Genomic DNA, 22400 nt, shown 5'->3' with positions numbered 1-22400 from the left:
GACAGTAGTGATGTGGCCGTGTCAGGGTGGCCAACCACAGAGGGGCCTGAGCAGACACCGGGCAGGAGAGGCCTGGCTTCTTGGGCCCTGGTTCACTAGCACAGGTCATGGTGTGGGCACTAAAATGTTAATTGGGTTTTTGTGCACTTTTTTTAAGCAGTTTTATTGATAAAATTCACACACCTCCAGTTCGGTGGTTTCTAGTCTATTCAGACTTATGCAGCCGTCAGCAAAGTCAATTTAAGATAGTGCCCACCATCCAGAGAGAAGCCCCATTCCCTGGCCCATTTGTCTTCTACACGGATGTGCCTGTTCCTGTGGTGCCATTTACGTGGAATCACGGGACACATGGCCTTCCGTGACTGGCTTCTGTCAGCAATGACACGCAGCCATATCACGGTTTCATTTCATTTCGGGGCTGAGTAGTATTCCACCGTAATAAGCCTTTTGGGTGTCCTAAAAAACGCCCATGGCCATTCACATCCAGAACTGTGGCCACAGGCCCCCTTTTCTCCTGGGTGCACACCTAAGCGTGGAACTCTGCCTCTGGGGGCTCCAGGCTCCCCTTCCGAGGAGCCACGTGGGTGTTGCCTGGCGGGGCGCCATCCTGCCTGCCCGTGTGTTACTTACTGTCTGATCTCGCCGGTCCTGGTAGGGGTGAGGCGGTGTCTCACCGTGGTTCTGCTTTCATTTCCTGGTGACTAATAATGTCGAGCATCTTTTCCTGTGCTTGTCGGTCACTCGTGCATCACCTTTGGAGAGACGTCCACTCACATTTTTTGCCGGCTTTTACTTGGGTGGTTTTCTAGCGTTGTGAGAGTTCTGTGTGTATTCCGAACACCAGATCCTCAGAGAGCTTTGCCAAAGGCTTTTACCGTTTTAGGTCTTAGGTTCGAGTTCACTTTTGCCGAGGGTTTAAGGGCCCAACATGACTCTTCAGCACGTGGGCGTCCAGCTGCCTCTCTGCAGGGTCGCACGGGAAGGGGCTGTTTCTGGCTCTGGGCTCACTCCCCAGCCCCCACTATCTTCAACGCCACAGCTTCAGTTTCAGTGCTCAGTCAGGGCTCGACTTCATGGGGCCACAGCGGAGCCCGAGACCGCGGCGCCCGCTGCCACAGAGCAGGGAGGCAGGCTGCTCGGCCCGGCACAGAGCCGCGCCGGGTGACCTGTGCTGCCCTGCGTCCCCCACCCCCAGAAATACCCACAGCCCAAGGGGCAGAAGAAGAAGAAGATCGTCAAGTACGGCATGGGCGGCCTCATCATCCTGTTCCTCGTGGCCATCATCTGGTTCCCGCTGCTCTTCATGTCTCTCGTGCGCTCCGTGGTCGGCGTCGTCAACCAGCCCACTGACGTCACCGTCACCCTCAAGCTGGGTGGCTACGAGGTGAGCAGCCCCCTGCCTGGGAGGCACGCTCGCCCTCCCGTGGCTGCTGGTGGACTGGGGCGGGGGTGCTCCCATAGCGTCGCGTCACCGTGTCTCCACCGTGTCCCCCCCGCCAGCCCCTGTTCACCATGAGCGCCCAGCAGCCGTCCATCGTGCCCTTCACGCACCAGGCCTACGAGGAGCTGTCCAAGCAGTTTGACCCCCACCCGGTGAGTGCCCCCAAACGCAGGCGCCGGGACGGGAGGGGGCCTGGCTGTGCCCCGCTGAGGTGCCACCCTCCACCCAGCTGGCCATGCAGTTCATCAGTCAGTACGGCCCCGAGGATATCGTCACGGCGCAGATCGAGGGGAGCTCTGGGGCGCTTTGGCGCATCAGCCCGCCCAGCCGGGCGCAGATGAAGCGGGAGCTGTACAACGGCACCGCTGAGATCACCCTGCGCTTCACCTGGAACTTCCAGAGGTGCGTCCCGGGACGGGAGGGGCCGGGCTGGCGGGGAGCACGCCTGTGGGGGGGGTCACACCTCGTGCTGTCTAGGGACCTGGCCAAGGGCGGCACAGTGGAGTACACCAACGAGAAGCACACCCTGGGCCTGGCCCCCAACAGCACCGCCCGGAGGCAGCTGGCCAGCCTGCTGGAGGGCACCTCAGACCAGTCCGTGTGAGTGGGGCCGGGGGGGCCGGGGGGGCCGGGGGGCTGCGGGAGGGCTGGGCTGGGCCTGACCTGCCGGCCTCCTCCCCACAGGGTCATCCCCCACCTCTTCCCCAAGTACATCCGTGCCCCCAACGGGCCTGAAGCCAACCCCGTGAAGCAGCTGCAGCCCAGTGAGTGGAGCAGGGGGGCCAGGGCGGGGGTGCAGGCCGTGGCCTCGGCCCCAGACAGGGCAGTGGCCTGACGCCTCCTGGTTCCAACCCAGACGAGGAGGACGACTATCTTGGCGTGCGTATCCAGCTGCGCAGGGAGCGCGTGGGCACGGGGGCAGCTGGCTTCCTCGAGTGGTGGGTCATCGAGCTGCAGGACTGCCAGGCTGACTGCAACCTGCTGCCCATGGTCATCTTCAGCGACAAGGTCAGCCCGCCCAGCCTGGGCTTCCTGGCCGGCTACGGGTGAGTGCGGCGGGGCCGTGATGTGGGGCTGGGGTGCAGGCCAGGCCGTATCCCCGACGCTCACTCACCCGCCCACCTGCAGCATCATGGGGCTGTACGTGTCCATCGTGCTGGTCATCGGCAAGTTTGTGCGCGGCTTCTTCAGCGAGATCTCGCACTCCATCATGTTTGAGGAGCTGCCGTGCGTGGACCGCATCCTCAAGCTCTGCCAGGACATCTTTCTGGTGCGGGAGACGCGGGAGCTGGAGCTGGAGGAGGAGCTGTACGCCAAGCTCATCTTCCTGTACCGCTCACCAGAGACGATGATCAAGTGGACGCGCGACAAGGACTAGGGCCGCTTGCAGCAGGGGTGGAGCCTCGTCCCGGCCCCCAGCCCTGATGCTCCTGTCACAGGAAGCTGCGGCCCCCCGGCCCGGCACAGGACCGCTGTCTCTTCCCGTCCTCCCTGCTGGGCCCGGCGGCCCCTCCCCACTCGTAGAGTTTTCTAATTAAAACCTTTTTATTTATACAAACGGGTGATGACAGGCCACCCGCCCATCCCTGCCTTCCTGCTCTGCCTAGGGTGAGGCCCGGGCCTCCTGGCCCAGGCGCTGGTCCTCCGGCTCAGCTCTCGCCAGGCCGTGCCTCATCCTCGTGGTCCTCCAGTAGATACTCCTGGATCTGCGGCTCAGCCTCGGCCCTGGGGAAGCCACACGGTGGGAACCGAGACCCAGAAGGACTCCTCCTAGCCACCCCACCCCCCACCCCAGCAGAGCGGGCAGTACCTCTGGCTGCGGAGCTGGGCCTCGGCCAGGATGTAGGGTGGCAGGGGGTCCAGGGAGGGCTGCAACAAAGAGCTGAGGTTGGTGCCAGGGCTGCACGGCACAAACCCAGGCCGGTGCCCGCCTGCCCCCTCGCCCGGGAGAGAGGCTTCCACTCACCAAGTCCTTCATGTTCACACGGCAGCCGTAGCACAGCTGCTCAATCACACGGGCCCGGGGGCCTTGGTCCTCCTCCCTGCGTGAGCGGGATGCGCTGAGAGCCAGTCCTGTCCTCAGCAAGGGCCCGAGGGCACCCCCCGCCCGTGCCGCCCGTGAGGTGCAGGTGGTGCTGACAGGACAAGGCAGGGACTCACATCCTGCAGCACTGCCGGGCCCCGCCCATCCCAGTGCAGCAGCAGGATGCGGTGGGCGCCTCAGCCTCTGCAACAGGGTGCTGCGTCTGGGGGAGCTGCGAGGAGGTCTGGGCCCCAAAAGCTGTGGCACTGTCTGCAAGCAAAGAGGAGCTGAGGGGACCTCGGGGGCCGTGGAACCCCAACACCCGCTCGCCGCTGCCTCTCCCCCGGCACCCCGTGAAAGCGAGGACACACCAGCCGTGTCGACGTCCAGCGCGCACAGGCACAGCAGGCAGCGGGGGCCGGGGGCGCCGGGGGCACAGCCGTCCCTGGGCGCCTTGACCAGCTTCTCGCTCGTCCTGGGGATGGGGGACAGGGCACCGTCGGCTAGGGGGCTCCACTCCCTCCCAGGCCCCCCTCCCAGTACGCGCACACACCCACCTGTACACGGTGCTGACCGTGGAGGGGAACTGGGCCTGCAACCTGAGAATGAAGGCCTCCATTAGCCGGTGGATGCTGGCCTTTTCGGGGGCCTAGGAGCAATGAGACAAGGGGACCGGTCAGAGCAGGGAGCACGGGCTTCTCTACAACACCAGCCTGAGAGTCTGCGGTGGAGCCAGCCAGGGCCCCTGCTCTAAAGCGTCCCTGTCATTAGACAACGCATCCCTGACAAAGGGCATGCTGCCCCACTGTCCCTCCCCCACGTGCGTGACCCCCAGCTGGGCACCCTCCTCCCTCGAGAGCCCCCCCTTCCCGGAGAGCACGACACGCGGCGCAGGCACCGCTGACCTTGGTGTCGACGGCCGGCGTGAAGATGGAGGGGACGGCGAACAGGCGGTTGTAGAAGGCGACCTCCTTCAGCGTGTGCTCGCGCATGGGCCGCACCACCACCACATCGCCGTGTCGCTCGTCTGAGAAGCCCTGGGGGTGGGGGCCACAGCGTTCCCTGCCGCCCACAGCTGACCGGCTCACAGCATCCCCTTTCCCTGCCAGCTGGGGGGTCATGGGCTCCCACCGCCTCGCGGGCAACCGGACTCGGGAGACACCGCGTCAAGAGGAAGGGGCCAGGAGGGTGGGGACGGGGCCCTGGGCAGCCTGCAGGCGCACCGTGTCCCAGGCGAGAAAGGCCCCTCTGCCCAGTGCCAGGCTGGTCATGAGCTTGATGGCCAGGCGGGTGCAGCTGTCCCCCATCATCACCTTGGAGTAGCCGTGGGTCCGGGCCACATGCAGGATCAAGTGGGTCCTGCAGGGCAGGGCAGGGGGTCTCAGGGGCCCAGGTAGGGTAGGCCCGGAACTCCGGGGGGCAGGGGAGAGAGGGCCTCAGGAACCGGGTGGGAGGGCCGGGGCTGGCACCCTGGGGTGGCAAGGAACTCACCGCAGTGTCTGCAGAAGCTCCTCCTTGGCCGTCAGTGTCTTCACTGAGTTGAACAGTCTGGACAGAGCCTCAGTCTGGCCGGCTGTGGGTGGCCCAGCCCAGCTCTGGGGGTGCTGGGGGCAGGGCTGGCTCTGCTGCCCCTCCCCCACGGCATGCTGCTGCTGCAGGAAACTGTCCACGGCCGCCTTGTAGGCTCCCTCGGTCCCCACCGGCTCCCGGGCAGAGCAGCGCAGCACAGACGGCGGCAGGCTGAACACCTTGTGTGTGTATTTGGTGGAGAAGGGTGCGGGGAGTGTGAGGGCCAGCCCACCCCACATGGGGGAAGCAGGCCGGCGCCCCTCGTGGACACCCAGCAGTCACCCCCAGGCGCTCTAACGGGGACAGCCTGCCCACCTCTTCCAAGGCAACGACGTGCCACGGGAAGCCGACGGTCTGCAGGACCAGCTTCGCCTCGGCCAGGGTTTTTGCTCTGTCCTCTGGGCTCTGGCCACAGGCTGCTCCCTCTGAGAACCGTGGGCAGAAAGGAGAGTAAGGTCAGGGCCCAGGCCATGGCACCCTGGCGGGCAGCAGTCTCTGGACGCTGACCTGTCTCCTTGGAGGGCGTTTTCAGCGTGGCTGCTGGGGTCTCTATTTTGGTTGTGGGGAGAAAAGGGCAGAGGAGAGCAGAGAACGCGCCCTTGTCACTCAGCGCCCTGGACCCTGTGACAGACGCCAGGCAGATGCTCCTGCCCAATCCTGGACGGTCTGAGATTTAAGACAGCAGCGGTGCTGCCTGTCCAACACAGGCATCATCTCAAGAGAAACGCCCCCGCCAGGGCTTTGTGTGGGCACAGCGCCAGCCGTCAGTGGGCCCAACCGAGCACCAGGGCCCGGGAGGAGAAGCAGCCACACGTACCGTCGGCGTAGACAACCCCAGGCACGAAACGCAGTCTCTTGGCAGAATCTCGACTCAGGCCCTGGGGTGGACATGAAAGGGCCTCAGGTCCACAGCCAGGCGCTGGACAGAGCCGGGGCGGGCCGCTGCCCTCACACCCTCCGGCCAGGGCTGGGGACCAAGAGGCGAGCACAGAAGGCCAAGCACAGAAGCGCTGTGCCGAAGCCCTGGGCCGCCTCCCATTAGCCCTGGTACGGACTGCCCCACAGCCCCTCAGAGAGCCCAGGGAATCCGTGCGTGTCCCACGCGGGCCAAGGCCTCCGACGCCCAAGCTGGGCCTGCCGGGCGCCGCCCCCATGCCCCCTGCCAGTCTCTCCGCCCCGTGCCCCTCTGCCACCCGGCCACGCACAGGCTCCTCTGGGTCTCCCCTCAAACTTCTCAGGAAAGCCACCCTGCCCCCCGCCAGAACCAGGCCCTCTAGGCCCCCGAAATGCCTGCTCGTTTCACCGTCCTGACACACCACCAGGACTGCGGGGAGGGCCCTGGGCCCCGGGGCACTCTGAGGGGCGTGGCACACACAGCTTCCCAGCAACGTGTTTCTAACGCAGTCCAGCAAAGGGATGGGGTGCTAAACCAGAACATGGCTGGCACTCCGGACACCGCTTCGGGGGCCTGTGCCCCTTGTGCACACGTCCCAGAGCCCTCAGGTGTCCTAGCTGGGGAGTGGGCCTTTCTCCCCAGCCCCAAGCAAGAGCCCCTTGGTGCCAGCCCCCAACCCTGGAGCTCGGCCGGGCACAGCCTGGGCGCAGGAGGACGGTGTGCAGACGTACCTCAAGGACCTGCCAGAGCATGGAGCTGGACGAAGGCCCCCCGGACCACGCCAGGAGCACCTGGGGGAGAAGGAACATCACCGGAGGCACTGCGCCCCCAACATGCCCCACCCCCTGCCCACGGACGTCCCTGGATGTGAGGACACCCCCCGAGTCCATGTGTGCGGGATGCGGCCAGGACAGGCCGCCTGCGGGAGGGGGCGCCACACCCTACCTTCTCCCCCGGGAAGATCAGCCGGTTCTTTCCAAGCACGGCTCTGAACTTGTGGACGTAAAACGCCTTGAAACAGTCCCTGCAACACAGACCACCAGCAGTTGCGGCAACACCGCCCAGGCCACCCGCCCGCGGTGAGGATGGGGAAGCTGTCCACCCCTGCCTTGTAGGAGGACAGCCTGACGCTCCGCCGGGTTACGTTCTCTTTTAGCAACTCCCACCCTTAAAAGCAGTGTCTTGACGTCAAGGCTGCGCCCAAAGACTGGCAACGGGAGCCAGGGTTGAGGGGTTCTCGCCAACTGTGGCTGCCCCAGGATGGGCCTCACATCACACAGGAAGGCCCGCTTGGGTCACCCCCCAATTCTCACCACTGTGAACCAACGCCTGAGGGGCCCAGAGCCCAGGCGGCACCTGTACCTGCAGCCACTCAGGCAGGCCCAGCTGGCGGAAGGGATGGAAGGACATGCACAGGGCAAGGCCACCCTGACCCTTCCCTAGGCAGGGTAACTGACCCCTTCCAAGACCCCCATGGGGAGGCACTGAGCAGGCTGTGGGGTCAGAGGACTCGCATCCTAAAGCCCCACACTGGCCTCTAGAAATGCCCAGGAGGCTCCCACAAACGCGGAGAACCGTAACTTCGACAGGGCCTGGGACTCTGCATTCTTGGTCAGCCTTCCAGCTGAGCCTGGAGCTCACCAGGTCAGAGGTTCTTAGCCTTGGCCGCACATGAGAATCACTCAGGCCGACCACGTCAGGGTGTATCAGGTGAGACCCAGGCACCCACGTTTAAAAGCTCCCCAGGGCAGCTAGCTCCCTGGCAGTCCAGTGGTTAGGACTCGGCACTCTCACTGCCGTGGCCCGGGTTCAACCCCCGGTTGGGGAACTAAGATCCCGGAAGCCGCACGGGATGAGAAGAAGGGAAGGAAGAAAGGGAAGGGAAGGGAGAAGAGGGAGGGAGGGAAAAAAGAAACAAAGAAACGAGGACTTCCCTGGTAGTCCAGTGGGTAAGACTCCACGCTCCCAATGCCGGGGGCCTAGGTTCAATCCCTGGTCGGGGAAGTAGATCCCACATGCCGCAACTAAGAGTCCACATGTTGCAACTAAGAAGTCCACATGCCACAACCAGGAAGTCTGCATGCTGCAACAAAGATCCCGCATGCCGCAACTAAGACCCAGCACGGCCAAGATAAATAAACAACTGCTGTATATAAAAAAAGAAGTGTAAGAAAGAAAAAGAAGGAAGAAGAAAGGAGAGAGAGACAAAAAGACAGAAAGATGGGAAGGAAGGAAAGGAGAAACGGAAGGGAGAGAGAAAAAAAAGAGAGGGAGAAAGACAGAGAGACAGAAAAGAAGGAAGGAAAGGAAAAAAGGGAAGAAAGGGAAGGAGGGAAAGGAAGGAAGAAAGAGAGAGCGAAAGCAAGCTTGCTCCCCAGCAGGCAGCCAAGGTGGAGAACAGTGCCCGGAGCAGCAGGGAGCAGCACGGCCCCAGCGGAGCGGCCCCACGCCTGGGGCTCTGCCACCGTATCTATTTCCTTCTTCCCGTACGGATGTGCTGGCATCACAGCAGTCCCCCCAACGCCGAGCACACGCCACTTACGAACTGCCGACCAAACACCCCGAGGCACCTCTGTGGATGGTAACTCAACTCGGTTTTAGCAGCAAATCACTGGGGCTCCAGGGACCCCAGGAGACCAGCCATGGGAGTGACTCCTGGAAGGTCAGGGCCCAGGGAGGCTCCTCAAGCAGACACAGACGCTCACGGTGGCAGAGAGGACCCCGTGGCTGCTGCACCATGTCTCCCCAGCACCACTAGGCTCCTGAAACCACACACGCAAGGCCAGGGGTCAGGCAAGGCCAGGGTTTCCGACATGCTGAACTTCTCCGTCACTGAGGAAACTTGCTCAAAACCTAGATTACCAGAACCTGCAACCTGGAAAATCAGCCTCCCATCTCTTCCCGGGACTAAGCGAGCGGGGGAGGGGGAGCTTTGGGCCCAGAAGGGGTCACTGCGGCCTCTCCTTATCTGTGAGTTCTCCAAGCAGACAGGACAGATCATCGTCTCTAGATGCTCTTACGTGCTTAAAGCAGTGACTTCTTCGCCTAAAACGTATTTCCTGACGGCACACACCAAGTCTACCAGGCCCCCCAAAGACGGGCAGGTGTGAGAAAGCCTGGGGAAAACAACTTGTTCCATCCCTTCCGTTTCTCTTTCGGAAACTTTTAGAAAGCAGGGTCCAGTGCTCTGGAAGACCGATTTAAAAATGTGAGCCCGTGGGCTTCCCTGGTGGCGCAGTGGTTGAGAGTCCGCCTGCCGATGCAGGGGACACGGGTTTGTGCCCCGGTCCGGGAAGATCCCACATGCCGCGGAGCGGCTGGGCCCGTGAGCCATGGCCGCTGAGCCTGTGCGTCCGGAGCCTGTGCTCCGCAACGGGAGAGGCCACAACAGTGAGAGGCCCGCGTACCGCAAAAAAAAAAAATTTTTTTAAGTAAATAAATAAAAATGTGAGCCCATCACTCATTCAACGTGCGTTCGTTCGCTATACACAGCAAGCAATGTCACCAGGAACTCATAGGTATAAAACGGGAGACAGGCCCTGCCCTTGTGGAGCTATGGATCCAGTGAACATGATGAGACACTGGAAGCTCTGATTCAAGGGCGATGTGACAGGGCCACAGAGAGCTTCAGATAACATGGGATATGCACAGGCCTCTCTGGGAATAAGCCCCTGCTGTCCAGAGGTCCTCCCAGAGCTGGGACGAGACCGCAGCCCGCCGTCCATCCCTCTCTCTCTCCCACAAGGCAAACAGCATCATGAAGAGCACCTGCCAGAGACCCCAGGATGCTCCAATCTGCCCCGATATATGCGTTCCAGCTGCTCCAAAGAGCTCTTCCCGCACACCACGCTCCACTTTCACTCCCAACTCTCCCCGTAAGCTCCATCAATACCTTCCTGCCACCTGACCAACGGCTGGATGATGGGAGAATGGCACTCACACGAGAAACCTGCACACACACAGATACGCCAGCAGGACGTTAGAAGCAGGAGTAAAGTGGTAAGATGCTTTCAAAAACAAAAAACAAAGCCACAGGGCTTCCCTGATGACGCAGTAGTTAAGAATCCGCCTGCTAATGCAGGGGACACAGGTTCGAGCCCTGGTCCGGGAAGATCACACATGCAGTGGAGCAGCTAAGCCCGTGTGCCACAACTACTGAGCCTGCGCTCTAGAGCCCGTGAGCCACAACTACTGAGCCCACGTGCCACAACTACCGAAGCCCGCGCACCTAGAGCCCGTGCTCTGCAACAAGAGAAGCCACCACAATGAGAAGCCTGCACACCGCAACGAAGAGTAGCCCCCACTTGCCGCAACTAGAGAAAGCCCGCGCACAGCAACGAAGACCCAACACAGCAAAAAAATAAATAAAAAATAAAATAATTTTTAAAAAAAAGAAACAAAGCCACAGATATGGGGGCAGTCCTGGTTACTGAGTGAGACCGTGTGTACCAGGTCGCCTGTCACCTCCATGCCTCACCTGCAGAAAGCATCTCCGGCTCGGATCACCACGACAGGCAGGCCTTCCTTGCACTTCACACACTTCTGCTCACGGCTTGAGACGTGGAGGGTGGGTGGGGGAAGAGAACAGGAAAACAGGTTACACCCCTCTCCCGGCGGCTTCAGGGAGACCGTAGCCTGTGTCTCACCCCAAACTGTTGTACGAGAGGTCACTGGGGGCGGGGGGGGGGGCGCACCACACAAACCACAGCTTGTATCTTATCCAAACTACCACTCTGGGGAAAGACCAGGGCCCTAGGGAGATTTCACTCTGTTAAAGCCAGCTCAGTGGGCTCAATCTCTCAGAGGCTGGCACAAGAAGAGAGCCAAGTCGCTCTCTGCGGCCCTGGAAGGGAGAAGTGGAGCCAGTGAGTAGAATAGACAGGGAGGCCGACTTTCCTCGCCTCCCTGTAAGGACAGCTTGGTCAGCGGCGAAGCCGTCCCACCGGCTGCAAGAATTAAAGAGGTGCGAGAGCGCAGTGTTCACCACGGGCTTGCCAGGCCCGGGTGCTGCGGAGCGAGGTCCACCCCCGACCTGAGATTCCGGGGCTCCTGGGCCCCGCCCTCGGCGGTCTCCTGGCTTCCCGGGGCCCTGAGCGCAAAGCGCGGGCCGGCTCCTCAGGGCAGGGCTCGCCGTGGGCGGGAGCGCCGGAAAGAAAGCGGCGGGTGCGGCCGTCCAACTCTTACCCGGGCCGTGGCGGCGGCTGCCCCGCGGGCGCGGGCTCCCGATAGTCCTCGCCCACCTCGCACATGGCTGCTCCGTGTCGCGTTGCACGCGGCGTCGGCGACAGAGGCAGAGGCGGCGGCGGCAGCGGCAGCTGTGGCGGCAGAGGCGGCGCGCCCTGACTACATCATCAAGGCGCCGGCGCGGCCGTGACGCGCGGCGAGGGGCGGGCGCTCCCTGTGACGTCATCTAGGCGCAGGCGCGGCCATGACGCACGGCAGGGGGCGGGCGCTCCCTATGACGCCAGCTCGGAGCCGGCGCGGCCGTGACGCGCAGGCCGGGCCGGGCCGGGCCTGGCCGGGACAGGGGCGGCGGCGGCGGCGGGCCGGGCCCCGGGGATGGCGATGTTCCGCAGCCTGGTGGCCTCGGCTCAGCAGCGGCAGCCGCCGAGCGGGCCCGCGGGCGGCGACAGCGGCCTGGAGGCGCAGTACAGCTGCCCCATCTGCCTGGAAGTCTACCATCGGCCCGTAGCCATCGGCAGCTGCGGACACACGTGAGTGCGCCGGCCTCCGGGAGGCCGCGGGATCGGACGCCGCCGCGGGGAGGGCTCTGCAGCGGCCTCGGCGCGCGAGGACTCGTGGGGCGCGGGTCTCCCCGCGCAGGGCCGTTTCTGCCCTCTGGGCGCGTCCATCCGCCTCAGCCCAGCCTCCTGCCCGCCCGTCCGCCCGCCCCGGGCTCTCGATCCGATCACCCCGTCGGCAGACAGGACCGACCTGTAGCCCTGCGCGGTCTCTAACGGGCAGTGCCCGGGGCCGCTGACGGCATAGATGAGCCTCCCCGAGGACTCACAGGGCAGCGGGCACGACCTCTGCGCCGGTCGCCTTCCATCTGGTCCCGTGGAGACTGGGGTGGGCAGTTGTAAATAAATGCCTTGTGCCTTTTGCCGTCAACTCTTTTTTGGACCCGCTGTCTGCTTGTCTTGACTGCAGAGGAGAGGAGTTCCGTAAAGTTTGGGCAAGGGCTTGTTTGGAGTCTGGTGCTGTTTTGTTCTGTTGGAGAACCTGGGTCACGTCGATCACTGAGCAGCCAGGCAGGCTGGCCCTCGGGGGACCAGACACCACACATCTTGCTAGGGTTTCCGGCTGTGTCAGGGCCGGGTTGTTTCAGGAACAGAAACCTGAGGATGTGGCTCTCCTCCCAGCCAAGTGCTGCACTCAAGGCTTCTGGGAGCTGCCAGCCTGTTTGAGAGGGGGCTGAGATCAGGGTGTCGGCTCTCCAACTCTCTGGAGTGGCTGCATAATACAGCTCTTGAGTGAAAATAGCAGGGTGGGGAGAGGCGGCAGGAGGGCTTGGCTGCCAGCAGAGTTGCTGAGGAGGTGGGGCCGAGATTCACCCAGGCTCAGGTCTTTGAATGTTTTGCAAACAAAGGCAGATGACCTGGAAGGTTCCTGATACAAAGAGGGAGTTGCAACCGCTGGGTGTGTGTGCTGCTTGTCACCCTGGGAGGTGGCAGGAACCGTGTCAGGAGCCAGCAAGCCTTCACACACACACTGGCAGGCAGCACAGGGACCTACCTGCCCACACTGGGAGAACACTGCTGATTTGTCCTGAAGGCGCCGTGCCTCCCTTTTCATGCTGTGTGTGGCGTTCCGGCAGGGGCAGCCCCTGCACAGCACTTCTCTTGTCAGCACACAGCAGTGGGTGTTGTCAAGTGTGTTCAGCGTCTTCCAGCCCCTCACTGAGAGAGCTGTAGTGCTTGTCCCAGGCCCAATTTTAGAAAGCCTTTCCTGGGCTTCGGGTTGCTATCAACACTCACCCAGCCCTGGGCTGTGGTGATTCGGGCCCCTGGTCAGCACAAATCTGTTTTCTAGTTTTCCAAATCAGTCTTTGCTTAAAAGGTGGTTTTCAGAATACAGAAATACACACACTGCTGTGCCAGCGCATTCTTCTGTAAACCCCCCTCCCCCGGGCTCTTCTTGGCAGACTCTGTCCCCTCCTCTGTGTCTTGAGGCTGCTCCTGCAAGAGCCTCTTCTTCAGCTTCTGTCTTAAAAACACTTTCTCCCTGGCTCTACCTGCTGGTGTAAACTAACCTCCTGGCTGTTCCACCTCTGCCTCTTACTTTCCATAAGTTTCTTTTCCGGTGTTTTGAAGGCATGTGTGCAAACGAACGTGAACGATTTAAAGACTCACAGCTCTCCTTCTAAACAGTTTGTCGGTGGTCTGGTCCTCCGCCCCTCACCCCCACCCCCCGCTCCCTGACTGGAGCAGAGTCTCCTTTCACAAAGTAGGTTTTCTGGAGGTGACAGCAGCCCTGCCAGGGGCCAGGACTCCTGCTCCAGCCCGAGGCAGAAGGGGACAGGTCGTAGGGAGGGCTTTTGAGCAGGAGCCCAGAGGCAGGAGGTGCCTTGGGAGAGAGTGTGGAAGCGCTCCCGTGAAGTCCCCAGGGGCCCCAGACAGAGCCAGTGATCTGTCATACTCAGGGGACGGCCTGGGCGGCGAGCCACATCCGGAACCAGAAGCTGCCCGGCTGTTTCTTTTTTTCTTTTTATAAAGGAATTCAGCCCTGTATGGCTTCCTCTCTTTTTTTTTTTTTATTTTATTTTATTCATTTTTGGCTGCGTTGGGTCTTCGTTGCTGTGCGCGGGCTTTCTCTAGTTGCGGCGAGCGGGGGCTACTCATTGCAGTGGCTTCTCTTGTTGCGGAGCACGGGCTCTAGGCACGTGGGCTTCAGTAGTTGTGGCACATGGGCTCAGTAGTTGTGGCTCGCGGGCTCGAGAAGCGCAGGCTCAGTAGTTGTGGCTCACGAGCTTCAGTAGTTGTGGCACGCGGGCTCGGTAGTTGTGGCGCACAGGCGTAGTTGCTCTGCAGCATCTTCCCGGACCAGGGCTCAAACGCACATCCCCTGCATTGGCAGGCGATTCTTAACCATAGCGCCACCAGGGAAGCCCTGTCCAGCTGTTTCTGACCCTCCGATGAGGCCTCCCTGAGGGCCAGTGTTTGGTTCTGCCGGGGCTGCCTCCAGCCTCTGTACCTCTTCTGTCACTTCCTCTGGTCCGTGTTGTCACACTGTCCCTGCGCTGAAGTGTCCCCACATGCAATTTGTTAACGAAAAAAAGTTGTAAAAAAAGTGAAATACTTGCATTTAAGGAGCCTCGCAGGGAACGGTGCTGACACGCTTTCTGAGTCCTCCCCGCTTGCACAGCCCTGGGAGGCAGGTGCTGTTACTCTTTCTGTACAAGGAAAAGGAAAGCAGAGCGGCCGGGTGCAGTTCCTAAGTGTCGTGGCAAAGCCAAGGTTGGAGCTCAGGCTGCCAGACCAGGCCAGCCTCTCAGCCCATCTCCCTGTGGCACCTTCAGAGGCCACAGCACCTAGCGGTCCTGCACCAGTGCCCACAGAGACCCGGGACGCTGAGCTTTGCCAGGCCAGGAGCGGGCTTCTCTGCTCAGGGTTCTCAAGGCCTCTGTCCCTCCAGCTCATGGCCCGAGACCTGGGTCCCAGGCGGCTCCCCTGCACCTGTGCTGGGAGCGCAGAGCTGGGACAGGACGGAGTGACTGCAGGGGGAGGGGCCTCGGGGCACTTGGTTCTGCGTCGGGCTCCTTAGGGGCCCAGACGAGGCCAGCAGTGGGGCGGGCTGCTCAGGCAGGGTCCGTCCTGCTTCCCGAGCCGCAGCTTCCCTGCCTCCCCTGCTGGAGGCACCCTTCGCCTCGACCTGAGGCCGACTCGTCCTGAGCGTGCCCCTGGGCCACAGCTCCAGGGCACACCGCCCCTCACTTACAGCGCACAGTATGCTGGTTCCTGGGGCAGCCACGGCCTCGAGCAGCCCTCACCACAGCCTGTCTCAGAACGTTCTCGTCACCCCAGAAAGAAACCTCGTCCCCATTAGCACTCAGACCCCAGGCCCGCCCCCACCCCAGTGACCACTGGTGTGCTTCCTGGCTCTGTGGACCTGCCCATTCAGGACGTTTCTCACAGACCACGTGGCCCTTGTGACCAGCTTATTTCATGGAGCACGTCTTCGGGGTCATCTGAGCACCAGCATCCAACTGCGCTGTGCTCCCTGTGGGCTGAGTGGTGTCCCATCATAAGGATCAGCCACCTTCTCTGTGTTCCTGGCCCGTGGACACTGGGCTGTCTCCACAGCTCTCGTGACCAGTGCTGCCGTGAGCGCTCCTGTGCGGATTCTCCCCCGGCCTCGCCGTGGTGACCGTGGAGCCAGCACGTTCTTCCAGTGACAGGGTGACACGCGAAGCCTGCCCCGGCTGTTAGGCCAGTTGGCTCCTAAGACCAGTGAGAGGGACGGCCCTGGAGGACTTGCTGGAGCACTAAGGGGTGGGCCCTCGACAGCTGCGGAAAGTGACAGGTGCTCAGGAACAGGGTGTCAGGAACCTGCACTTTCTGATGGGCCTCAGGCCCAGCCTGGCCTTTCTTGTGTGCAAACAGTGACACCCATGGTGACGACCCAGTGGTGGCTGTACGGAAGCCAGCGTGTAGGAGGAGGGCCTCGGGATCACCTGCGGCTGCCTCTTCCTAAAAAGAGGTGAAAGTCTGAGGCAAAAGAACAGGGACCCCTGAGCTCAGCTGAGCCACCTGTGTGCTCAGGGAACGTCCTCACGTCCCGCAGGCCCAGCCTGCTAGACGCACGCAGAGCTGTGCACACCCCGACACCTTGTGGGCTTCTTGCAGGCCGCCAAGTTGCCGCCTTTCTCGTGGGGCCGAGCGCTTGCTCTTCTGGGCCGTGGAGCCTCCACTCCACGGCTCCCATCTGCTAAGCGGTCCCCTTGGCGCTTCCTGCAAAGGTGGACCGGCTGGTCCTGCAGTCAGGCTCCCGGCCTTTCTTGCCCCCACTGAGAGTGTTCGACCCGCTGCCCCACTGCCCACCGGGCAGTGCACGCTCTTCTGCAGCCGTGGGGTGTTTGTAAACACCAGCTGCCGGGGCCAAGCACACACGGGGCGCCAGGACTCGTACCTCACGACATGGCGTCTCCAGGGACACGGCCAAGAGCTCAGGGCCGAGGGGGGCACAGCCCTTCTGCCACTACGCCTCTGCTCAGGCCGAGCCAGAGCCTTCCTGCCCGGGGAGAGGGCACTGTCCCAAGGCTAGTGACACTCCCTGGCCAGCTTTGGCCCTGCTCCATCCGATGAGTCCTGGGCCCTGGGGCCCTGCGGTTTCCTCTCACCACTGTTAGTGATTTTACTCCCCAGAGTTTCGGGGTAGAGGGTCTCCAGGGTCCCCCATGCTGTCCTGGAGTCCCCTGAGGTGGCGTCATCACCGCTTGGCAGTGAGACGGACAGGTTGGGCCCTGGGCCTCCTGCAGCCAGAGCTCTTGCTGGGACCAGGGCTGCGGGGCCAGCATGGGACCTGGGGGGGCGGGGGGGTCACAGCTGCAGCTCAGCCCTCGTCGCAGGATCAGCAGGAGTGTCCCAGAAGCCCACAGCTGGGCAGGGACCTGGGTCATCTTCTGGACAGACGGTGCCCATTCAGCCCGTAGGACCCTGGCCCAGAAGCTACTGCTGATAGAGGGGAGCGCAGCCCTCAGGCCCACGTCTGCCCTGCAGGTTCTGTGGGGAATGCCTCCAGCCGTGCCTGCAGGTGCCGTCCCCCCTGTGCCCACTGTGCCGCCTGCCCTTTGACCCCAAGAAAGTGGACAAGGCCGCCCACGTGGAGAAGCAGCTTTCATCCTACAAGGCGCCCTGCCGGGGCTGCACTAAGAAGGTACCGCGGCCCCCCCGGCCCGGGGGCTCCGACGGGCTCGCAGGGGGGCTGGGCACGGGCCACCTCCCTTCCCTACCGGGCAGCCCACTGCTCCACTCGCTTCCTGCGGGCCCTGCGTGTGGCCTGGGCTCCGGGCTGTGGCTGGCGCAGGGACACAGGCTGAGCTGAGCCCACCCTGATGCAGCCTCGACACCCCAGTGACCCTCGCACTGCACGCGGCGACTGCAGTGGGCCCAGCCCGCCCGCCCTGTCCCAGCACCCGCTGCCCGCTCGGGCGGGCACGCCGCCTGTGGGGGCCCAGCCGGCGACGGAGTGTGAACCTGGGCTTTCAGGCTGTGCCATCGCTCGGGTTGACGCGTTCTTCCGAGCGGTCACAGTGGGCAGCAGCCCTGTTGCTCTGTCCTCAGCGTCGAAGGTCAGCCTGTCCCTGAGCTCGCCGAGGGGCTTCCGCGGCCTCCTTCAGGCGCACGTGCCCCTCCCTCCCGGCACGAGAGCGGAGCAGGCGGTTGGCTCTTGTGTGAGGCGGCCCCCACCCTTGGCCTCGGTTCCGCCATGGTCATGGTTCCGTCCACACATGTGGGCCCGGGAGGCAGGCTTGCTCAGTGTCCCCAGCCCTGGGCAGAGCCGGGGGCCGGGCCGGCATCGGGAGGGCCCGTCGTGGCGGCAGTTGCCCCGCCTGCTCCCTCCCCGCCTGCTCCCTCTCCGCCTCCGCGGTTCTGGGAGTTAGGTTCCTGCGCGCCACCCGGCGGGCTGCCGGGCCCCCTCCTCCGCCGGGTCGTTCCGCCTGCTCTCTGCGGCCGGCGCGCCCCTCCCCTGCCCTGTGCGGAGCCGGTTCCCGCCTTCGGCAGCCGAGAAGGTTGTATCTTGTTCCGTTTCCTACCTCTTGGTAAAGAGTTTGCTGGACGGTCGACTGTCCAGAATTTTGCCTGCTGGCTCCCGTTACAAGATGTGTTCTTTCCCAAATAGACACCCTCCCTGTCCCCTCGTGGGCCGCCCCTCACCTGCAGCTCCCCAGGGACCGGAGGCCCACTGCCCCCCGCAAGGCCCCAGCATGAAGCCGTGAGCGCCTGCTTCTGGGTGCGGCTCAGCAGCCTTCGGGGTCCTGAGTCTGTGTCTCCCTCACTCGGCCTCCAGGCCCCACCTCCTCAGCGCTGCTGGGCCGGGGCGTCGGGAGCCAGAGGCCCAGCCCCGCTGCCTGGCCCCGCCCCTCCTCTCCTCCCCAGGTGACGCTGGCCAAGATGAGGGTGCACGTCGCCTCCTGTGTGAGGGTCCAGGAGCAGATGGCCCACTGTCCCAAGTTCGTCCCTGTGGTGCCCACGTCCCAGCCCATCCCCAGGTAGGCCGCCTCGCCGGGGCCCCCTCCGTGGGGCAGCTCCGGGCCGACCTCGCGGGGTGGGCGGTGGGGCCCCACCCTGAGGAGGTGGGAGGGCTGCCCGGGGAGGGCCTCACCCCCTGCGGGTAGGGGACGCCAGGAGGGCCCAAGCCAGGCCCCCACGGCTCACCTCCCAGCAGGGACGCACGGTCCCCAGACAGGCTGGGGCTAGACAGACACCTCCTCTCAGGGTGGGCAGCCGCGTTGGGGAAGCAGGGGGCCCGGGGTTAGGCGGCGGGAGGTTGCGGTGGGGTGTGCAGAGGGGAGCAGGGCCCCGCGGCTGCTACGGCCCACAGGGCGGGGGAGGGCAAGCCGGCCGGGCTGTAGGAAGGTGGGCAGCGCCACTCACCCCACCCCCGCCCCAGCGCCGTCCCCAACAGGTCCACCTTCGCCTGCCCTTACTGTGGTGCCCGCAACCTGGACCAGCAGGAGCTGGTGAAGCACTGCGTGGACAACCACCGCAGCGACCCCAACCGCGTGGTGAGCCCGCCCGCCCGCCCCGCCGGGACCCTGGCGCCCGCACGCCCGGCCCTCCCGGGCCCTGTAGGCTCACCGGCCCGCTCTGTCCCAGGTGTGTCCCATCTGCTCGGCCATGCCCTGGGGCGACCCAAGCTACAAGAGCGCCAACTTCCTGCAGCACCTGCTGCACCGGCACAAGTTCTCCTACGACACCTTCGTGGTGGGTGCCCTCCCCTCCCCTCCCCCGGTGCCGGTGGTGGGCAGGTCCACGTGGCCACTAGAGGCCCGGGGGCTCTGGGGCTGTGCAGACCAGGCCCACAGCGGCCCCCTGTCCTGCGGGTCCCTCACCGCTGGACCAGCGAGCTCTCCTCACGCGGGGCCTCCTCTCGGGGGGGCGCCGTCGCAGGGCCACCATCTCCCCAGCTCTGCACCGGGGCCTCAGCACACAGACCCCTCCACGGGGGACAGGCCCCTCCCACGGGGAAGAGCCACGGGGACTTTTGTCGCCGAGAAAACCTCCAGTTCTTCCTCTCCCTCTCCCACCTGCGGTCCCCACCTGCAGACCCTCCTGCAGGCCTTCCCTCCTGTGCGCCCCGCAGCCCTGCTATTCTCGTCCCCCGCCAGCCTCCAGCCTCCAGGCGCCAGACCCTGTGGAGTCGACCCCTCCGCTCCCTCCGCCTGTGCCTGGTCCCGATGGGTGGATGCCACGGGGATCCCTGGCTTCTCTGCTCATCTCAAGCCCCGTTCTTGAGTCTGAGGGGAAAGGACGGCTTCGATTCCGGGCGTCCAGCCCGTGCAGTCCGCCCAGGCCTCAGTCACTGGGCGTGGTGGCCTCCAGGCAGCCAGACCATCCCCGCAGCGCAGTCGCCACACAGCACCCGGGACCCCATGACCGTGCGGGACCAAAGGGGGGCGGGGAGGCTGGACACGGCAGAGCCGGTCCGTTTGAGGTGACGGGACCAGGGTGGGGAGGTCTCCCTGAGAGGCCCTGGCGTCCCCGGCCCAGCTCCGCTCCCTGTCTTCCAGGACTACAGCATCGATGAGGAGGCCGCCTTCCAGGCCGCCCTGGCCCTCTCTCTCTCCGAGAACTGAAGGCGCAGCCACTGGCCCAGCCCTCCCGCCTCAAGGGATAGGCCCTGCCAGCTCCTGTGGCCCAGGCCTGCCTGGGAAGGCGCCTTGAGGGCCAGGTGGAGCCTCACTGCTGCAGGAGGAGAGGCCGCGTCCCCCGTCGTCACCGGCTCTTCGGTGCTTCGGGCTGAGCAGGTGGCCTCGGGGGGCCGGCCACTGGGACGGAATGTGGCCACTGTCTGTGTCTCAAAGCCATGATGTCCTCCCTGCAGAGAGGACCCTTCAGGCCCTGCCGCGTCCACAGGCCCCGGCACTGAGCAGGGAAGCGCGGAGGGGGCCCCGGCCCAGCACCTGGCAACGCTTCCCCCTCGCGTGCTCGGTACTGGCTTTTGTGATACCTAGAGGTTCCACACTTTTCTATATTATCCAGTGTGATGACCTTTTCACATTTTCTAGAGCAAAGACAGAGAGCAGTTACCCTTCATATTGCAATATCTGTGTTTGACTAGGAATAATAGTATTTTTATGGAACATTTACAAAATTATATTTTTAAAAAAAAACAAAAAAAACGAACGGTTGTGGGATCGGTAGGGGGAGGAGAGGAGAGACGGGGCAATCGCTGTGTGCTGGGACCGAGGTGGCCACGTCCCCAGGTCACCTCGCCGTTCCCCAGGGTCACTGTGATAATAACGGGAGGAAATCGCAACGCCCGGCCACGAGCAGTGGCGCTGTGTCTGCTCCCGGCCTCCCGCCTGGGTCCCGGCCTCGGCCCTGCTGTCACTGTTCCAAAGCTGACCACCTCCCGCCCCCGGCAGGGCCACCCCCAGCAGTGGCAGAGCGCAGGGGCCGGGGCAGTGACCAGGCAGTTCAGAAGGTCCTCACGGGCACCCTCGTTTGGTTCATGGCATAAATTATTGCTGTCTTTAAAAAAATTTTAAATAAAATGTCTCAAAGCATCTCTAGCGGCCTGGCTGGTGCGTTTCCTTCAGTGAATACTAAAGGCAGAGGGCCGGAGCGCGGTCACCAGACCGTCCTCCGCTCGAGGTCCGCGGGCGCGTGTCTGTCCCCAGGCAGCTCCAGCTCAGAGAGCAGCTGGCCTCGGGGCCCCGCGGAGGCCGTTTCCGCGTCTGGGATGAGCTGGGCTGCGGCCCCTGCTGGTCCTGCCCGCCCCCCGGACCCTGTTCCCCTCAACCTATGCCCTCACTTGCCAGCCTGGCCACCTCTCCCTGCGAGAAGCCCAGGCCAAGGTTTGCTGGGCAGCGGCGCTCACCTCCTCGTCCTGAGACGGGGTCCACCTGAGGCCGGCAGGCTGGGCACCGTCCTGAGCTCCCCGGGCCGGGGTGGTCTGAATGGGGCTGGTACTGGGGCCCAGAGATGGCCGTGGTGGCCTACAGGTGGCCTTTGGGATGCCATTGGGGTGAAGCCCCACTGTCCCCACCCCGGTCCCCGTACTGCAGCCGCTGTCCCCACTGCTGGCTCGAGGTGTGCCTCTGCCCCCCCGGGCAGCCTGCATGGTGCCCCAGCGTGTGCCCTCAGCCCCCAGGCCGGCACCTGGCCCTCTGAAACATCCACCCAGGGACGGTGGTCTCAGGCCACTATCAGTGCCATGGGCCCCTGCTGTTCCCAGTCACCACAAGCCTTTAAAAGCTGACAAGAATCACCTGCCGGGCTGTGCCCAGGTGGCTGGTCACCAGAGCAAGGCCAAGCCCCTGCCTTGCTCTCCCTGTCTGCCTCCCCACGCAGTGTTCTGGACCCTTCCTCTATGGAGAAGGTGGATCTCCTGAGCTCGACCGTGGCAGGGCTGGGCAAGCAAAAGTCTCCACGAGAGAAGAGTTGTGACCTGGGGTGCATTACCCTCCTTTAGAACCCTTCGTAGGAGCCACTGGCCCACCCTCCCCTCTGACCACTCTTTGACCCCACCGGCCGAGGATGCCACCTGCCAGCCTGTCCTTTCTGCCACCTTCCAGAAGGAGGCCTGTGACATGGTCCCTGGGGGGCCACCCGGGCCCAGCCTCAGCCTCCCCCAGAGCTGACGGGAAAGGAAGGATGTGGCTGAAGTCCCCCTCCTGCAGGAGGATGGGGGAGCTGGGACCTCAGCCGCCAGGGACATGCACCTCCTGCCCTGCCCTGCCGACCAGCCTGCCAGGCACACGGCCCCCAAGTGCAAACTCAAGGCCACATTCCCAGGCCTCACTGAGCGGGGAGAGGGATGAGGGTCCGTCAGCACCCAGGGGAGCTTCAGGGTGGCCTTGGCCAGTCCCCTGGGGCCTGGAGCCGGTGGTGGCAGCGCTGGGACAGCCAGGTTCCAGACGCCAAGTGCGGATGCTGCCCCGTCTCCTTTCCCCCACCCCCAGCTCAGCACCTCACTGCCCCATGACCCTCCCCTGTACCCGGCTGCCCTCCCCTTGTCCAGGACATGTTGCTTCTTCCCCCAGCGCTGCCAGCACATCCCATCTGGGACATGCAGCGGCTGTGGTTCTGGGCTGTCACTCGGGCCCATATCCCATCCCCAGCTAACCCTCCAGCCCTCAGAGCACAGCTGGCACCAGCTGTCTGTTCACCACCTGGACACCAGCCAGGCCTGTCCGCTGCCCGTCCACCGCCTGGGGGAGGATGGTGCTGCTCTCACACGCCCGTCATGACCCTCAGCGCCCACGGAGTCCTGGGGGCAGCTTCAGGGCTGTCTCGGCAGGTCCT

General features: G+C 63.8%; 3 protein-coding genes and 1 non-coding gene across 13 annotated transcripts in view; 3 read left to right on the top strand and 1 right to left on the bottom strand.

Annotated features, from left to right (window-relative positions):
* Positions 1-2999, top strand: part of PIEZO1 (piezo type mechanosensitive ion channel component 1) — a 54859-nt gene extending 51860 nt beyond the window's left edge. For all 6 annotated transcript variants that reach the window (XM_060085414.1, XM_060085413.1, XM_060085411.1 and 3 more), the window contains 7 exons: positions 1196-1384; positions 1501-1593; positions 1671-1843; positions 1919-2041; positions 2126-2205; positions 2298-2487; positions 2570-2999. In XM_060085414.1, coding sequence (XP_059941397.1) covers positions 1196-1384; positions 1501-1593; positions 1671-1843; positions 1919-2041; positions 2126-2205; positions 2298-2487; positions 2570-2819 — 1098 coding nt within the window. In that variant the 3' untranslated portion in view covers positions 2820-2999. The remainder of the gene's footprint in view (positions 1-1195; positions 1385-1500; positions 1594-1670; positions 1844-1918; positions 2042-2125; positions 2206-2297; positions 2488-2569) is intronic.
* On the bottom strand, positions 2968-11257 carry CTU2 (cytosolic thiouridylase subunit 2). 4 transcript variants are annotated; one of them, XM_060085417.1, is made up of 15 exons: positions 11113-11257; positions 10406-10480; positions 6874-6952; positions 6660-6719; positions 5851-5911; positions 5349-5458; positions 4956-5212; positions 4688-4823; positions 4370-4501; positions 4022-4113; positions 3836-3939; positions 3602-3734; positions 3408-3483; positions 3252-3310; positions 2968-3166 (listed from the first exon to the last, which is right to left on the bottom strand). In XM_060085417.1, exons 1-15 carry the CDS (start codon positions 11175-11177, stop codon positions 3091-3093), a joined length of 1515 nt encoding a protein of 504 aa, XP_059941400.1. In that variant the 5' UTR covers positions 11178-11257; the 3' UTR covers positions 2968-3090. The 4 variants fall into 4 exon arrangements, with proteins under 4 accessions (XP_059941400.1, XP_059941401.1, XP_059941404.1 ...); XM_060085418.1 differs by having other exon boundaries at positions 4778-4823; XM_060085419.1 differs by lacking the exon at positions 2968-3166 and having other exon boundaries at positions 3602-3751.
* Positions 7685-7756, top strand: TRNAE-CUC (transfer RNA glutamic acid (anticodon CUC)). Its single transcript has one exon. It is a non-coding gene; the product is annotated as a tRNA-Glu (tRNA).
* Positions 11258-11437: 180 nt separating the features above from the next.
* On the top strand, positions 11438-20661 carry RNF166 (ring finger protein 166). 2 transcript variants are annotated; one of them, XM_060085425.1, is made up of 6 exons: positions 11438-11642; positions 16647-16803; positions 18027-18139; positions 18541-18655; positions 18747-18854; positions 19661-20661. In XM_060085425.1, exons 1-6 carry the CDS (start codon positions 11488-11490, stop codon positions 19724-19726), a joined length of 714 nt encoding a protein of 237 aa, XP_059941408.1. In that variant the 5' UTR covers positions 11438-11487; the 3' UTR covers positions 19727-20661. The 2 variants fall into 2 exon arrangements, with proteins under 2 accessions (XP_059941408.1, XP_059941407.1); XM_060085424.1 differs by having other exon boundaries at positions 17982-18139.
* The last annotated feature ends 1739 nt before the right edge of the window (positions 20662-22400 follow it).

This window comes from Mesoplodon densirostris, chromosome 19 (assembly GCF_025265405.1).
Source record: "Mesoplodon densirostris isolate mMesDen1 chromosome 19, mMesDen1 primary haplotype, whole genome shotgun sequence".
In the NCBI taxonomy this organism is placed as follows: Eukaryota; Metazoa; Chordata; class Mammalia; order Artiodactyla; family Ziphiidae; genus Mesoplodon; species Mesoplodon densirostris.
The sequence above is the reverse complement of the archived record's forward strand: the minus strand, read 5'-3'. Positions and strand labels throughout refer to the sequence as shown.

Excerpts from the sequence above, each read along its gene's own strand:
- CTU2 (XM_060085417.1), bottom strand. The coding sequence starts at position 11,177 with ATGTGCGAGGTGGGCGAGGACTATCGGGAGCCCGCGCCCGCGGGGCAG. Across the intron at positions 6,720-6,873 it reads TGATCTTCCCGGGGGAGAAG|GTGCTCCTGGCGTGGTCCGG; the intron begins GTAGGGTGTGGC and ends CTTCTCCCCCAG. Across the intron at positions 3,940-4,021 it reads ACGGTCAGCACCGTGTACAG|GACGAGCGAGAAGCTGGTCA; the intron begins GTGGGTGTGTGC and ends CCCCATCCCCAG.
- RNF166 (XM_060085424.1), top strand. The coding sequence starts at position 11,488 with ATGGCGATGTTCCGCAGCCTGGTGGCCTCGGCTCAGCAGCGGCAGCCG. Across the intron at positions 11,643-16,646 it reads ATCGGCAGCTGCGGACACAC|GTTCTGTGGGGAATGCCTCC; the intron begins GTGAGTGCGCCG and ends TCTGCCCTGCAG. Across the intron at positions 16,804-17,981 it reads GCCGGGGCTGCACTAAGAAG|AGGCCCAGCCCCGCTGCCTG; the intron begins GTACCGCGGCCC and ends GTCGGGAGCCAG.